The sequence below is a fragment of the Physeter macrocephalus genome, chromosome 8, assembly GCF_002837175.3.
Source record: "Physeter macrocephalus isolate SW-GA chromosome 8, ASM283717v5, whole genome shotgun sequence".
Classification (NCBI taxonomy): domain Eukaryota; kingdom Metazoa; phylum Chordata; class Mammalia; order Artiodactyla; family Physeteridae; genus Physeter; species Physeter macrocephalus.
This window is the reverse complement of record NC_041221.1, coordinates 24,745,754-24,761,397: the sequence shown is the minus strand read 5'-3', so window position 1 is coordinate 24,761,397 and position 15,644 is coordinate 24,745,754. Positions and strand designations below refer to the sequence as shown.

At 48.2% G+C, this 15,644-nt stretch overlaps 1 protein-coding gene across 1 annotated transcript in view; it reads left to right on the top strand.

Moving 5' to 3' along the window:
• The window catches only part of DAP (death associated protein), a 65,325-nt gene extending 49,954 nt beyond the window's left edge, over positions 1-15,371 (top strand). Inside the window, exons 3-4 of the mRNA XM_024118298.3 lie at positions 12,580-12,622; positions 14,046-15,371. Of these exons, the coding sequence (XP_023974066.1) occupies positions 12,580-12,622; positions 14,046-14,159 (157 nt within the window). The 3' untranslated portion in view covers positions 14,160-15,371. The remainder of the gene's footprint in view (positions 1-12,579; positions 12,623-14,045) is intronic.
• The last annotated feature ends 273 nt before the right edge of the window (positions 15,372-15,644 follow it).

Genomic DNA, 15,644 nt, shown 5'->3' with positions numbered 1-15,644 from the left:
CATTCTGAGGGTTGCCTTTTGGTCTTGTTTATGGTATCTTTTGCTGTGCAAAAGCTTTTAAGTTTCATTAGGTCCCATTTGTTTATTTTTGTTTTTATTTCCATTTTTCTAGGAGGTGGGTCAAAAAGGATCTTGCTGTGATTTATGTCATAGAGTGTTCTGCCTGTGTTTTCCTCTAAGAGTTTGATAGTGTCTGGCCTTACATTTAGGTCTTTAATCCATTTTGAATTTATTTTTGTGTATGGTGTTAGGGAGCGTTCTAATTTCATACTTTTACATGGAGACACAACCACCCCAAACCTATGGGATGCAGCAAAAGCAGTTCTAAGAGGGAAGTTTATAGCAATACAATCCTACCTTAAGAAACAGGAAACATTTCCAGAAAAAAAAAACATTTTTTTGTTCTTCTTTCTCTCATTGCTTTGCACCTAAAGCAATGAGAGAAAGAAGAACCAAAAAAACCCCAAATTTAGCAGAAGGAAAGAAATCATAAAGATCAGATCAGAAATAAATGAAAAAGTAATGAAGGAAACAATAGCAAAGATCAATAAAACTAAAAGCTGGTTCTTTGAGAAGATAAACAAAATTGATAAACCATTAGTCAGACTCATCAAGAAAAAAAGGGAGAAGACTCAAATCAATAGAATTAGAAATGAAAAAGGAGAAGTAACAACTGACACTGCAGAAATACAAAGGATCATGAGAGATTACTACAAGCAACTCTATTCCAATAAAATGGACAACCTGGAAGAAATAGACAAATTCTTAGAAGTGCACAACCTGCCGCGACTTGAACCAGGAAGAAATAGAAAATATGAACAGACCAATCACAAGCACTGAAATTGAAACTGTGATTAAAAATCTTCCAACAAACAAAAGCCCAGGACCAGATGGCTTCACAGGCGAATTCTATCAAACATTTAGAGAAGAGCTAACACCTATCCTTCTCAAACTCTTCCAAAAGATAGCAGAAGGAGGAACACTCCCAAACTCATTCTATGAGGCCACCATCACCCTGATACCAAAACCAGACAAAGATATCACAAAGAAAGAAAACCACAGGCCAATATCACTGATGAACATAGATGCAAAAATCCTCAACAAAATACTAGCAAACAGAATCCAACAGGATCATACACCATGATTAAGTGGGGTTCATTCCAGGAATGCAAAGATTCTTCAATATACGCAAATCAATCAGTGTGATACACCATATTAACAAATTGAAGGAGAAAAACCATATGATCATCTCAACAGATGCACAGAAAGCTTTTGACAGAATTCAACACCCATTTATGATAAAAACTCTCCAGAAAGGAGGCACAGAGGGAACTTACCTCAACATAGTAAAGGCCTTTTATGACAAACCCAGGGCCAACATCATTCTCAATGGTGAAAAACTGGAACTATTTCCACTAAGATCGGGAACAAGACAAGGTTGCCCTCTCTCACCACTCTTATTCAACATAGTTTTGGAAGTTCTAGCCACAGCAATCAGAGAAGAAAAAGAAATATAAGGAATCCAAATCGGAAAAGAAGAAATAAAGCTGTCACTGTTTGCAGATGACATGACACTGTACATAGAGAATCCTAAAGATGCTACCAGAAATCTTTTGGTAAAGTAGCAGGATACAAAATTAATGCACAGAAATCTCTGGCATTCTTATACACTAATGATGAAAAATCTGAGAGTGAAATTAAGAAAACACTCCCATTTACCATTGCAACAAAAAGAATAAAATATCTAGGAATAAACCTACCTAAGGAGACAAAAGACTTGTATGCAGAAAACTATAAGACACTGATGAAAGAAATTAAAGATGATACAAATAGGTGGAGAAATATACCATGTTCTTGGATTGGAAGAATCAACATTGTGAAACTGTCTCTACTACCCAAAGCAATCTACAGATTCAATGCAATCCCTATCAAACTACCACTGGCATTTTTCACAGAACTAGAACAAAAAATTTCACAATTTGTATGGAAACACAAAAGACCCCGAACAGCCAAATCAATCTTGAGAACGAGAAATGGAGCTGGAGGAATCAGGCTCCCTGACTTCAGACTATACTACAAAGCTACAGTAATCAAGACAGTATGGTACTGGCACAAAAACAGAAATGTAGATTAATGGAACAGGATAGAAAGCCCAGAGATAAACCCACGCACACATGGTCACCTTATCTTTGATAAAGGAGGCAAGAATATACAGTGGAGAAAAGACAGCCTCTTCAGTAAGTGGTGCAGCGCTTCCTAATTCTGAGGCATGTTTTGTACTCAGTGTGTATACGTATGTATATTTCTGTTGAGTGGATAAATAAATGACACTGATGAATCAACAAATAACCCAACAAATGAAACTGGTGGATCAAAAATAAACCTTAGGGCCCTGAGCAGTGATTTCCCAGGCGGGAACCTGGGCAGGGGAGGGGATCATCAGATCTTCTCAGACTATTCACTATCAGGTAGAGAAGGAAGACCAATCAGCGCCCCATGTGCGCGCCCCACAAATTTAGTGACCTTGACAAGGTCTGTCCGGCTGCGCTCTGGGCTGTTAGAATATTCTCAAGCGCTTGCTCTAAACACGTGGGTGAGGGTGGGAGCTACTGGATTGAATGGAAGTTGTCCTAACTCACTAGCTGGCTTTTTTTTAAGTAAGCAGAATTGGCGGTGGGTTTACTTTTCTGCGTACCTGCTCTTTTTCTGTTAGTTGTGTATAAAGGCATGAGGACCTGGTATGATCTGAAGAGGGTCCACAGAGGCAGCGTTTTAATCAGGCCGCAGCTGAATGTGCAAAGCCAGAGACCACTGAGGACCGCAGCTTATCACTTATCAGGTGTACTCGGATGCCCAGGGAGGGAGTGACGGCCGCTAGCAGCTCACCAAATCCCTCCGCGCCGTGAGTTTGGAGGGTGGATTAAGGATGTAATTACTGGTGAATCCAGCAGCCGAGAAATCCAAATGCTCTTGTCCATCATTCCAGGTACTTGCCTTTAACCTGAGCTGTGTTTGGTCCTCCCAGGGCATGTCTTGACTTTTGCAAGAGGCGAAGCTCCCACGGCCAGGAGAGACCTGCCTGGCAGTCTCCTGAGAGAAAGTTAATCGGGGTCTCCTCTTTCCTTGCTAGGGTCTCCCAGAGCCAGCCTAGTGAGAGCTGGTCCCACGTAAAGCCAGCCCCCTGCACCTCTCAAGATGGGAGTAGACCCAGACCAGACGAGTGTTTTGGTGTCTATTTTATTTAATATCAGCGTGTACTTCTTTCTAATAGGAATTCTATTAACAGTCGTTTTACTGTTACACATCTTATTTACACGATCATTTTCCTTTTTAAAGCCATAATAGCTGTCCTCTAGAAAATACATACTTTGTACTTTGAACCATGGATACTGTCCTCCCCCAAATCGTACCATTATAAAACATGACCTTGACCCTGAAGACAGCCGACAAGATCTGATTTTAAGCTATAGACAATAAATACCCTGGTTTTTAGCACCTGTCTAGTCAGCATTAACTATTCACTGGTACTTCCCTATATTGGAATTCAGAAGAATGACACTGAAACAGATGTATTCAGAATCAAAGATGGGATGTTTTTAAGTGTAAGTGCTACTTACTGAAATGACATAACATTAGAACGTTTAATACATATGTATGATAGTTACACAGATTATCTGATAGTTATACAAAGTATTCTCCGGTTATGCCCAGAGCATGTCCCTGTTGTAATGAGCTGATTTTGCCAGTGGAGGCAGTATGCTATTCTAAGCACAGTTTATCTACATTATTTCATTTGAACTCGCAACTGTTCCATAAAATAGGGATTGTTCCCATTTCACAGATGGACATTGAGGCCCAAGGAGCCTACTCATCTGAAGTACGATTTGAACCGGGAGCCATGTGTCTCCAAAGCCCAGTCCTCAAACGCTGCATTTCACAGCTTTCCTCTGTGATGCTGCGTCCCCTCTGAGCTCTGTAGAGACGGGCAGAATGCGGTGAATTTCCAAACAGATGCTCGGCTCACCCCCGCACTGTCGGGAGGCCTGGCCGTGTTTCTCTCATCAGATACGGTGACCACTCTGTATTGTGATGAATGCAGCCACACGTAATGGTCCAGAAAGGCCCCCCTGTATGAAATCCATAAGACACAAGCTAACGATTAGCATCATGACTGTATTTATCTTATCTTCTTTGCCTCCAGCACAGGAGAGAGAATAAGCTAAGAGCAGAGGGAAGACAGAGGAGGGAAAGCCATAGGTCACACGACGAGACGGTGTTGTGTGTAAAGGGCACGGGTACGAAACTCAGAGTGCCTTTCTGGAAATACGTGTCTAGAGGGAAGATGGGGCTTCCCGGGCCCTGGTAAGGTAGCTGTCACTGTACCTTGTGTGTCTGTGGGACACATCGTTTACACGTAGGCCATCCTTGCCCTACACACTCAGTACTTGGGGTGGCAGCCTTCTCGAAACAAGCAGGTGGTGAAGTGTTGGCATCTGGATAGACAGTCAGCCAAGCATCTGTGGGCGGAGTGTCATCTGGAGAGCAGTCTTTTTAGAATCCCAAAGAAGAGCATCCTCCCACTGGAGACCGGACCCCACACATCTCTAGGACAGACGGAGAGGCACAGGCTGGGTTGGGCTTTGTCCCAGAGTCATGGCATCCTGGGATCAGCAGGCCTGAGTCAGGGAACTAGAGGCACCACAGCCGACGCTGAACCTTGGCCTTCTCGTTGAAACAAAGATGTAAACACGAGCTCAGACCCTGTCCCCCAGAAGAGCATCTTTGCTCATGCCCTTTAAAAAGATATTACAAACTCTGCATTCCAAATCCTACAAGGAATTGGGTCCCTGATTATTTTCTCTAGATTTAGAATTTCACCTAAAGCCCTTGAGTCGCGTTTCATTGCCCTTTAGGGAGACTCCCTGGACAATGACCTAACACACAGGGAGAAGGGAACACGCTTGTCCTAAGGGGCCAGCAGCCCCTGCCCGTCGCGGACCCCCAGCTCCCTGCTACCCTGGTCCTGGCTGAGCCGGCCAAAGCCTTGCTGGCCCAAGAGCCACCAGCTAAGAGGGCCAGCAGTGCCATCTTGTGGGAGTTCTCGAAGCTCCTAAAATCAGGCGGAAGGCGGGAGACAACCCTGACGGTCACGCTTTGAAGAATGACACACGAAGAAATGTATGGGTGCAGTCGAGTGAGATGGTCCCCTCTGGTCACCAGCCATGCTAATTATTATTTTGGTGTCCAGAAAATTAATAACCCAAATAAATGAACACCAAGGCAGAAGGATATTTCAAGAACTACTGAGGTTAGGAAGGATTTTGTTTTCCGTATGTTTACTAGGAAATGTATTTAAAATCACCCCTGGTGGGAATATATTTTTCCGTAAACTCTGAAAACACAAAGCCATAGGTATTAAAGTCCAAATATAGCCGCGGCATCTGCTTCTCGATCACCTCACGGCTCTGTCCTTTCAGGAGGAGGGTCACCAAGGAGGTGCCTTTTCCCAGGAATCTGTCCTGGGAGCAGGACCCCGACCAGCCCGCCTCCATCACTAAGAGAAGAGGGGCCTTAGGCCCCATTCGCTCTGCTGACAGCAGCAGATTAAACTGTGCCCCTTCCTTCCGCTCGCTGTGCTGTGGCATCGTGCCCTTCCCGTTACGCATGCGCGTGCACACTCACACGCACGGATCTCAGCCTAAACTCCGCCTTCTCAGGCTCCGCCCAGACTCCCCGCTACGAAGTACCTCCCCCGCCCCGCCCCCAGTGTGTTAGCTGCTTGTCAGAAAATGAAATTGAAACCCTGACCCAGGTTTCTGGGCTTGAGTGTTCGTGAGAACAGTGCTCCCTGACTCACCAGGTGGCTTTGACTTTTAGGGAGATTCTCAGGGGAAAATCCCTTTCTGAGCGCTCATGTGCTTTCTCACCGGGAAGGGAGGGAGCGTCACGTGACGACCGCTCCCAGGTCCTGATGTAGCCTGGATGGCGCGGTGTTCCCACCACCACTGCCAGTGTTCCCGCCAGCTTCCTTCCGTGCTTGCTTCCTGTGCTGAGACCAGGAGCTGTGGGTGGAGGAGGACTAGTGGTCTGGGTGGAGCCTCTCGCCGCAGCGCAGCAGCCTTGCTGTGAGCTCCAGTGGCCTCATCACTTTCAGACTTTCTACCTGTCTTCAGTGGGCTGGGAAACTAACAGCCAAGCCCAGGCCGTTCCCATCAGGTCAAAATAGGACTCAAATAGATCGAGGGCCCAGAGAGTTTTTCTTCAAGTCCATGGTTTGGTGACATCTGTTTTGTGTATCCCAGACCGTCCTTTTGCTTACTTGGGAGCTTTTCTGTCCCAGATAAGCAGGGTTATTCTGCATGGCTAGGGGATCTGAAGATGAGGCAGAGCTGATCCAGTTGTGAATTAGCAGTGGAGACATAAGGACACCTACCATTTGCTGAGTGCTTGCGACGTGCCTAGGAGCATGTGTACGTAGAGTCACCTGGCGAGGGAGGGTCCACTGCCTCCCGTTTTACAGATGAGGAAACTGAGCCTCAGAAGGTCAAATGCCAGCGTACCAGCCAGTCGTTGGCAGAGCCAGGATGGTCTGACATCAGAACCCACGCTCAGCTGGCGTCCACCTGCCACCTTTCCTCTGGGCCTCCTTCTTAGACTGTGTTGACTGCATCTTGACTTGATGGGTAGTTTGAAACCTTCACTGGGCTTTGTTCCTGAAGCTCGGGAGCTGAGATGTGGGTGATGGTGGGACCCGTGACCCAACAAAGAACACGAAGCTGAGAGCTCCAGACCCGCGTCCTCCGGGCTCTGCCTCTGGGACCACAAACAAGGTTCAGCCTCCTCCAGCCACCCATAAAATTGGGATAACACCTGCTGAAGAGAATCAGTTGCATTAATAATTTATGTGGAAGCGCTCTGTACCCTACTTAAGCGCTACAGACATAAATGATAGTTTTCAAGGAAAAAAATCCATTATCGAGTCAGAAAGTAAATGCTTAGGCAGATTTGAATACCTTGTACTGTCTGGTTGAATAAGGGATCCTCTGATTGCATTTAGATTACTTACTTTAAAAATCTGCATCTCTAAATCATGTATAGAAGCCAGAACCTAAAAATAGAGGCTGTTCCATGACCTAGTTCTCAGCCCTAGAATGAGGGCATCAGGCTAATGCCCTGGGCCGCCCTTGTTCCAAGTCTGGCTTGGAGCACTTTACCTACTGTGCAACCGTCCAGCAAGTTACTGAACCTTTCTGATTTACTGTTCCCTCATCTGTAAAATGCAGATAATAGTTTCTACTTTGTAGGGTTGAAAGGTTAGATATCACAATTCTGCGTAAAGCCCTTAACTCAGTGCCTGGCCCACGATAAGTAATCAATAAGTAGTAGCTGTTACCATCTAAGATCATTGCCGTCCTGTAGAGGAAACAGAGAGCAAACAACTCATTAAAAGCTATGTGTCCCCATCTCCTGTAAACAATGCCCACTGATTCTTTCAGAGCATATTTACGTGAAGAGGAGAAGCATTTGCAGAGGATGACTTGCTGGGCTGCCTTGAACCCAGATCAGAACTGCCAACATGAAAAGGATTCTGTGAAAGAGAACTCTTGGCGATGCCTTTGCTGCCCTTTTGGCTACTTGCAATGAGATTAGTGACTTGCCTGGGTTCTCGGTCTTACTGATTACTGTGTGTGCGTGTGTGTGTGTGTGCGCGCGCGCGTGCGTGTGCGCGTGCGTGCGCGTGCGCGCGCGCGCGTGTGTGTGCGTGCGCGCGCGCGTCCCCATCCCAAAACACTCCTGCATGGCAACTCAGCGATCCCAGTCCTCGTCAGGATGCTTGGGAAGCCATAGGCTGACCAGCCGAGCGGGACTCCTACCCACACCCGACCGTCCCACTTCATGGAAGCCTATTTTTAGATGAAGAAGGGGCCCTGCACTTTTCTGAGGGTGGAATCCCCCCTTGAAAAGGATTTCTAAGGGCTGAACCCCCTGGGGTTCCAGGAAAGAAGGGCAATGACTCCGTATCACTGGCTGGGAAAGTGGGCCAGCGTAGGGGAGCGGGCGCTTGTCACTCTGACCACGTTGCTTAGCAGCAGCAATCCAGGGAAGACGGGGGGCATATACTGATTCTCGTCAGGGCACCCAGAATCGCTTCCCCAGGCTGAACTGCTCTCCGTAGGCCCCGGGAAGGGCGGCATCGGTGTGCCTGGCCCAGGCACGCGGTGTCCTGCAGAGGGCCGGGCTGCCAGAGGAGCGTATCTTCAGTGCCCACTGCGGTCTCGGGCAAAACCCTGGAAGCCGCAGCAGAATGGAGGCGGCGAGGGGCCTGAGGTTGTGAAGGAATTTGCGGTCATGCCCGCGAGTCTGGGAAAGAGCCCTGCTAACCTTCCTCAAACACGCAGGGCCTGTCGCACGGAGGAGGTCGTGGACTTGGGTTGGGGCCACTGGGCGAAGGGCAGGGAGCCAGAGACCGTGTCACCATGAGGCCACGCAGAGGGCCATGAGCTCCTCGTCTGCAGAGGCACGAAGTCCTCGGCTGTGGCCGCGCTCCACGTGGGCGGGAAGCTGGACGAGGTCACCATTAGACCCCCGTCCAGGCCAACTCACCAGCCAGTGGATTCACATCTCTCAGGGCTGGACAGAAAACGTCCACATCGCCCGGGGCCTGCGCTGACAGTCCAGGTTGTGAAGTCTTAGGACAGAAAAAAGAATGTGATCTCAATTATTTTTCTACGTGGTGTTTTGGATATGAGTGAAATAAATATATAGAAATTTATTTCCGTATTCGCTGTTTTAGAGGTTTTTTTTTTTTTTCCTTTTTTTCCGGTACGCGGGCCTCTCCCTGCTGTGGCCCCTCCCGTTGCGGAGCGCAGGCTCCGGACGCGCAGGCCCGGCGGCCACGGCTCACGGGCCCAGCCGCTCCGCGGCACGCGGGATCCTCCCGGACCGGGGCACGAACCCGCGTCCCCCGCATCGGCAGGCGGACTCTCAACCACTGCGCCACCAGGGAAGCCCTCAGCAGAGTTTTTAAGATATGAACTCAGTTTTCTCAGCCCTGGGGACTTTCATTTAAAGATGAGACCATGAAAACTCAGTCCTGAAGGCGTCTGCTTTCCACAGGGTCATGCATTGACTAAGCATTTCTGGCATTTTGTCCTGCCTTCTGCCTTTTCTGAGAACGTCAATAAGGCATAAACCCTATTCATCAAGGAAATGTATAAAATAAAGAATAGGAAACTTTCGTTAAGGACAAACGACCCTGTTAAGAATTTGGTGTGGTCCTTGACAGGTGAATGCTGGAAACCTACGTGCATCAAACATGTGGCGTGTGCTCAGGCCGGGTGTGGTGAAGTTGCAGTTTCTGTTGGCGTGTAGGGGGGCTCCCGGCGCTCTAACCCCCGCTAATTGCATCAGGTTCGCTGTTTCCTTAAATTTAAATAAATATGGTTTTCAAAAACTGGAAAGGCCTGAGGGTGTGGGGAGGACAGGAATGATATTTTTCACTGTCTCTGTTTCCTGGGAGAAAGTCCTGTTGCCTCTTCAAAACAACATCTGTCAGAATGATTTTCATCAGATTAAATAAATCCTCAGAGCCGCCATCACAGTTTATAGAATCTTGGAAACGTAGTTTATGCTTCGCGTGGAACCCTAATGGAATTTAAAATGTGTGTGTTTTTGCAAACACAGCTTCGAGAGCAGACTCTTTACTGGGGTTTGTGAATTTAAGCTACCGTGTCTCAGAGAGTTTAGAAAGTGTTTTTACTACGTAAATGTAATAGACAATCGTTTACCAATTTGAGATGCTATTAATTGTAGATGGAAAGGCATTGAGCTTGGGGCTCTTCAGCCAAGCCTGATGAAAACCAGCATTGCACACTCTGACAAAGAGCTGTGTGAAAACAGATACTGCTCTTAAGTATGGCACGAGAGGCCAGGCTTCTGTCATCTTTTCACAGGCAGCTGCCATATGTCCTCATGGTCAGTTATGGCCTTTTCAGTTTTTTAGAGGAGAGAGAACTTTGTTGCTGCGGGGCGGGGTGGGGTGGGGGTGGGGTTATGTCCTAAAGACCTTGAATGATCAATACAGATTGATATTTATTATTTCTTGCTGCAAAAAGCTTACTCTTAAAATTAGTTGCTAAATTTAATCCCAGTGAGATTCCACTTCACACCCATCAGGATGGCTACTATCCAAAAAAAAAAAAAAAACCAAAAAATAATAAGTGGTGAGGATGTGGAGAAATTGAACCCTTACGCATTGCCGGTGGGAATCTAAATTGGTGGAAATGCTGTGGCATGCCGTTTCTTGGTTCCTCTACAATATTAGAATCTAGAGCATGGCTCTCAAGCTGCAGATGCGAAACCCTTGGCCGTGAAATCCCTGGAGACAGAGGCTGTGCCAGTCAAAGCAGGATTCCTTGGACTCCAAACAAATCCAAACGTACTACATCAGGGACTTAACACTCGAGCCCAACTTACTCATCCCTGGCTGACTATTGATCCCATAGCCAAATCATATTTGTAATAAAAGAAAAAAAAAACCCAACCCAGTTAACCACACAACAAAAGCTAAATAAAACAAAACCAACGTCATATAGGGAACATTTCTGTGCTGCTTAGTAAGACTTGAAGTTTCTTAGTCTCGTGGAGTAACAGAAATTACTTGGGGGAATTTGGGGTGTTTTTGTTAAACTCTTTGGGATGTAAACAGTGAACTTTCTGAATCCTGAGACTTTTGCCTGCAGCAAAAGAAAGCTAAAACAAGGACCCCTGCGGCAGGGCGGAACAACGGAGCTGGTGGAAGGCGAGCTGGGCAAATCAGGGATGGATTCCGCTCTGCCTGCCCACAAGACCAGCCTTAAGCAAAACTGGCCACTTCTGGGAGCATCTCACTCTCCCCACTGGCCGGCCTTGCATTCATCTACAGCTCCCGGGTCCCCTTACCTCTGACTGAGGCATTTCAGAGGTGTGCACACCTATGTACTACCTGGAACTGTGTTCTGATGCTTTTGAACTATGACACATGCAGTTATTTTTTTAAAGGCATAGAAGAGTCTATAACACCATAGAAGTAAGCTCGCCAGATACTAAATGCAGAAAGCAGGCTACAAAACAAGGTGATTCTTTTGGTAAGAAAAATGGAAATTTAAGAAGAAAACAAGTGCATTTGTCTATCCATAGAAAGGAAGGCTGGAAGCACGTCGCACGGGTTAACAGTGGTTATCTCCAGGTGGTAGAACTACAGGTGGTTTTAACGTGCTTGGCTTGTTGCTTTTCAACAAGGAGCATGTACTGCTTTGGTCCTATATTCCATCCCCTCGGTATTGGTGACAGGGTGGGCCACCTTAGTACCATGAAAGAGGTTAAGAAATGGTAAGCGCTTCACAAGGACCTTACTTTTTTTTTTAATTTATATTGAATTATAGTTGATTCACAATGTTGTGTTTGTTTCAGGTGTACAGCAAAGTGAATCAGTTATACATATACATATAGCCACTCTTTTTTAGATTCTTTTCCCATATAGGTCATTTACAGAGTATTGAGTAGAGTTCCCTGTGCTCTACAGTAGTAGGTCCTTATCACTTATCTATTTTATACATAGTAGTGTGTATATGTCAATCCCAGTCTCCCAGTTTATCCCTAGCTCCCCTTACCTGCTTCTAACCATAAGTTTGTTTTCTACACCTGTGACTCTATTTCTATTTTGTAGATAAGTTCATTTGTACCCTTTTTTTAGATTCCACGTATAAGTGAAATCATATATTTGTCTTTCTCTGACTTCACTCAGTATGACAATCTCCAGGTCCCTCCATGCTGCTGCAAATGGCATTATTTCATTCTTTTTTATGGCTGAGTAATATTCCATTGTATATATATCTGGAGAAAACCATAATTCAAAAAGACACATGCACCCCAATGTTCACTGCAGTACTCTTTACAATAGCCATGACATAGAGGCAACCTAAATGTCCATCAATGGAGGACTGGATAAAGAAGATGTGGTACATATACACAAAGGACCAAATGTTTTAAATACTTGGGGTCCTATAGGGGCCAGGAGCTTTGCATCGGCTCTGGGATCTCACCCGTTAGAAGCTTCCGGAAGCCGTGGACTCTGCAAGGACTCTGAAAGGGTAGCCCCTCAGCCCATAGGACGGGAAGCTCCCTGGTTGGAGTCTCCCATTTATCCAGCATGACCCTGCTCCTGCCCTGCTCCGGGGAGCGCCCAGGTCCGTATCTCTTGAGACCAAAACTACTGTGCTCGCCCACAGTTACAGTTTAAGGATTAACCAAAAATCAAAAGAGGGCTCTTTGGTGACGCGCCCGCCGTCTGCTACGATCGATCTCCTCTCTCTGCCTGAGCTCAGCCTCCGGAGGAGGGCCCACAAGTGTCCTGGGTGCAGCAGCCAGCGGGGTCCATGCGATGAAATAACAGGAAGAGGTGTGCCTCCCGCTTCCTGCTCCCTCCAGAGGGTCCTTGTTTGTCACACGGCCCTGAGACCAGTCTCCACATTCGCGTCACCGGCGTGTTCCTCTTTTGTGAGTCGTGATGGTCAATATCTTTTCCTTCTTGTCTTCCAGTCCACCCAAACCGACCGTGTTCATCTCCGGTGTTATCGCCCGGGTAAGAGCCCTTTCATCAAATCGGGGCCTCGGCCCGCGATGTCCTGATTCCTGCTGTCCTTATTCACCCCCACTCGTCCACCCAGGTCCGGAGGTCACTTAATCAGTCGCCCCCTGTCCATGGAGCGTCAGGGCAGATGGGACGGCGGTGACGCGGAGCCCACAGCCTGAGCCGGTGCAGCTGCCTCTCCGCTGTCCTCGCCCGTCTCCCTTCTCTTTAGACTCAACCAGGGTCGGCAAAGGGTTTCGGGGTGATCTGTGAGCTGAGACTGTTTTTACATTTTAACTGGTTGAAAATTTGAAATAAGAACTATATGGCGTGACGTGAAAGTTACATGGAATTTAAATTTCTGTGTCCATGGATAAAGTTTTAGTGGCACACGGCCTTGCTGTTCGTGGATGTATATCATCTACGGTCCTTTCATACTGCACTGGCAGAGCGCAGAGAGTATGACCTGAAAAGCCTAAAATATTTACTATCTGGCCCATTACAGAAGATAGTTTCTGCCCTCTGAACCAAACTGATGGGTTTTGGTCACTCTCTTTGCCTTTCAAGAGCCCCCTCTTCTCGTGAGACCTAACGTTTTTGTAACCGCAGACCTGCCCCCAGCAAGCCCCCAGCTGGGGGACAGTGCACTAGTTCCATCCATCCATCTGCGGCTCACAGCCCATTTGAGCCCTTAGCATATGATGTGTAAAGAAAATGCCACTGTTGGAGACAGCTCCGCACAGCCATCCAGGGACCCTGGGAGAGACGGGTGGCACATCTACTACATGCGAGGAAATTCAATGCCCACACAAATCTGAGGTCCCCCCACAGCTCAGCCGAGAGCTCACCATGGCTCTATCCTGCCCGGGGTGGGCTGGACCCCAGCCCCTGTCACAAACGCACAAGAAGGCAATTCCTCCCTGACAAACAGCCGGGTACCTTCTCTGAGACCCGGCTGGTTGAATCTGGCTTATCTCACAGCTTCCAGCCCTGCCCTGTATGTTTCCTTCCCAATGAGTGCTCCAGGCCCAGCTCGCAGCTGTGGCAGCAAATGTGAATTTAAGACCCTGGATTTGGTTCTGTCTTGCCCCTCAATTCAAAAAGATCACAAGAACTGTTCTAGCAGAAGAAAGCCATCCAACACCCAGCTTAGTTCTGAGTGAGTCATATGGTACCTGATCCCATGGCGTGGCGGCAGAGACAGCGAGCTTCCTCACCTTCTGGAAGGGACACGGGCCTTGGCGCCTGCTTGGGCTCTCCAGAGAGCTTCAGGACCCCCAGCAGTCCCAGGAGACAGGCTCCTACCTGCCGGCAGGTTCCCCACTCCATCACCCGCCCACCCCGCCCCCAGAGGGGAGCCAGAAGATGCTGGGTTTGGTCTGGCTCACGTCCTCGCTCAGCTGTTTGAGCCAGTGCTTTCCGTGTCTCCCGCCAGGGCGACAAGGACTTCCCCCCGGCGGCCGCCCAGGTGGCCCACCAGAAGCCCCACGCCTCCATAGACAAGCACCCCTCCCCGAGGACACAGCACATCCAGCAGCCTCGCAAGTGACCGGCGAGGACCCAGCGCCCTCACCAGCCGTGCCTCCGTGCGCCCCGACACTTGGTATTTCCCCGGCAAAGAGAACTGGCATTTCTTCAAGACAAGCTCCCCTGGGAAATTTAAGACAGAGCAAAGCGCCCCTTCCTTTGCCTTGAATTTCCGTATCTAAAGCTAGAATCAGACCCCAAAGCTTGTTTCCGGGGAGTCCTGGCAGGTGCTGTCTGCGAATCACTGTGGCGCTACAAGTGCCGTTAGCAGAACTTGCCAAGACTTGAGTGAAATGGAATTGTTCAGAGTTCAGCTTCAGTTCCGGTTCATCAATCGCCCTGGTCTTAAAAACAAGCGGGCACAAATTTGGGAGGGTTAGATCAGGTCAGGGGAAAACTCAATCGTTTCATGCTTTTCGGTAAGAGGACAATAAAGTCTTAATACCTAGTGGGGAGAGAAAGAGATGAGAGCATTAAGTACAGAAAAACTGAGCAGGGGAGACTTGAAACAGGCAACAGCATCACTGCATTTCTCTCCTTTGTGTGATGAGGGGGTCACAGCACAGGGCGACACCCAGCATTCCCAGGAAAAGCAGGGAAAAGCTTACAGCTTTGAAACGGCTCTTTCATTCCGGGGGTCGTCTTGCTGAAACACTTGCCCAAAGGGACTACTTCCAGGATGAGGTTTCTCAGTGTGGGTCCCAAGTCCTGCGTTGCCCCACCATCCAGACCGGCTTGAGTTCTGGGACTGATCACTGACTAGGTGGAGGAATAGATGCATAGCTAATTCTGGAACACTAGAGCAAAAGCATAGACCACGTGGAAAGACCAGACGAGAACCTGCCCTTTGTCTCCCTAGGGAAAAGTAGACCTACCACGTGCCATTTGAGTTAGAAAAGCCTGTCTGTCCATCCGTCGAAGTGTCAGGGACTCCCTCTGCTCAAGGGCCCATGGACCTGGGCCCGTGTTCACTTGGGCCTCTCAAATTATCCTACGCTTTCTGCCCAGGTTTCCTACCCAGAGCTGCCTTAGACTGCTCGCTGGCTGATGGCTATTAGGTGCCCTGCTTTTCTGAAAAGCCAATGGGCTCGTTTACTCAGATGTTCAAATCTCCCGGAGCAGATGCTCTGGGAGAGGGTGCAGCCCAACTGGCAGGCTTGCCAGCACGGTGTTTGCCGCGGGGTCAGCAGTGGGCACACCACAGCCTTTCTGATGCCCTTTCCAGCTCCACATCCGCGACACAGACCTAGCCGACCCAGCCCTCACCCTTCCCTAGGGGAAAAAGCCAGCCGTGCTTCACATCCTAAAGGCAACATTTGGTTTTCCATCTCATTGACTTGCGGCAGCCGGGGTCTCACCCTCAAGGCACCGTGTAGTCACCTCTCATGGTTCTTAATCGCTGAGATGTTGCTAAAAACTGAGGCTGGCTCTTAGAGATGCAGACAGGGCGGGCGGCCTCCTCCCGGCCGTCTCCCGGAGCCGGCATCTCAGAAGGGTGCTGAGAGCA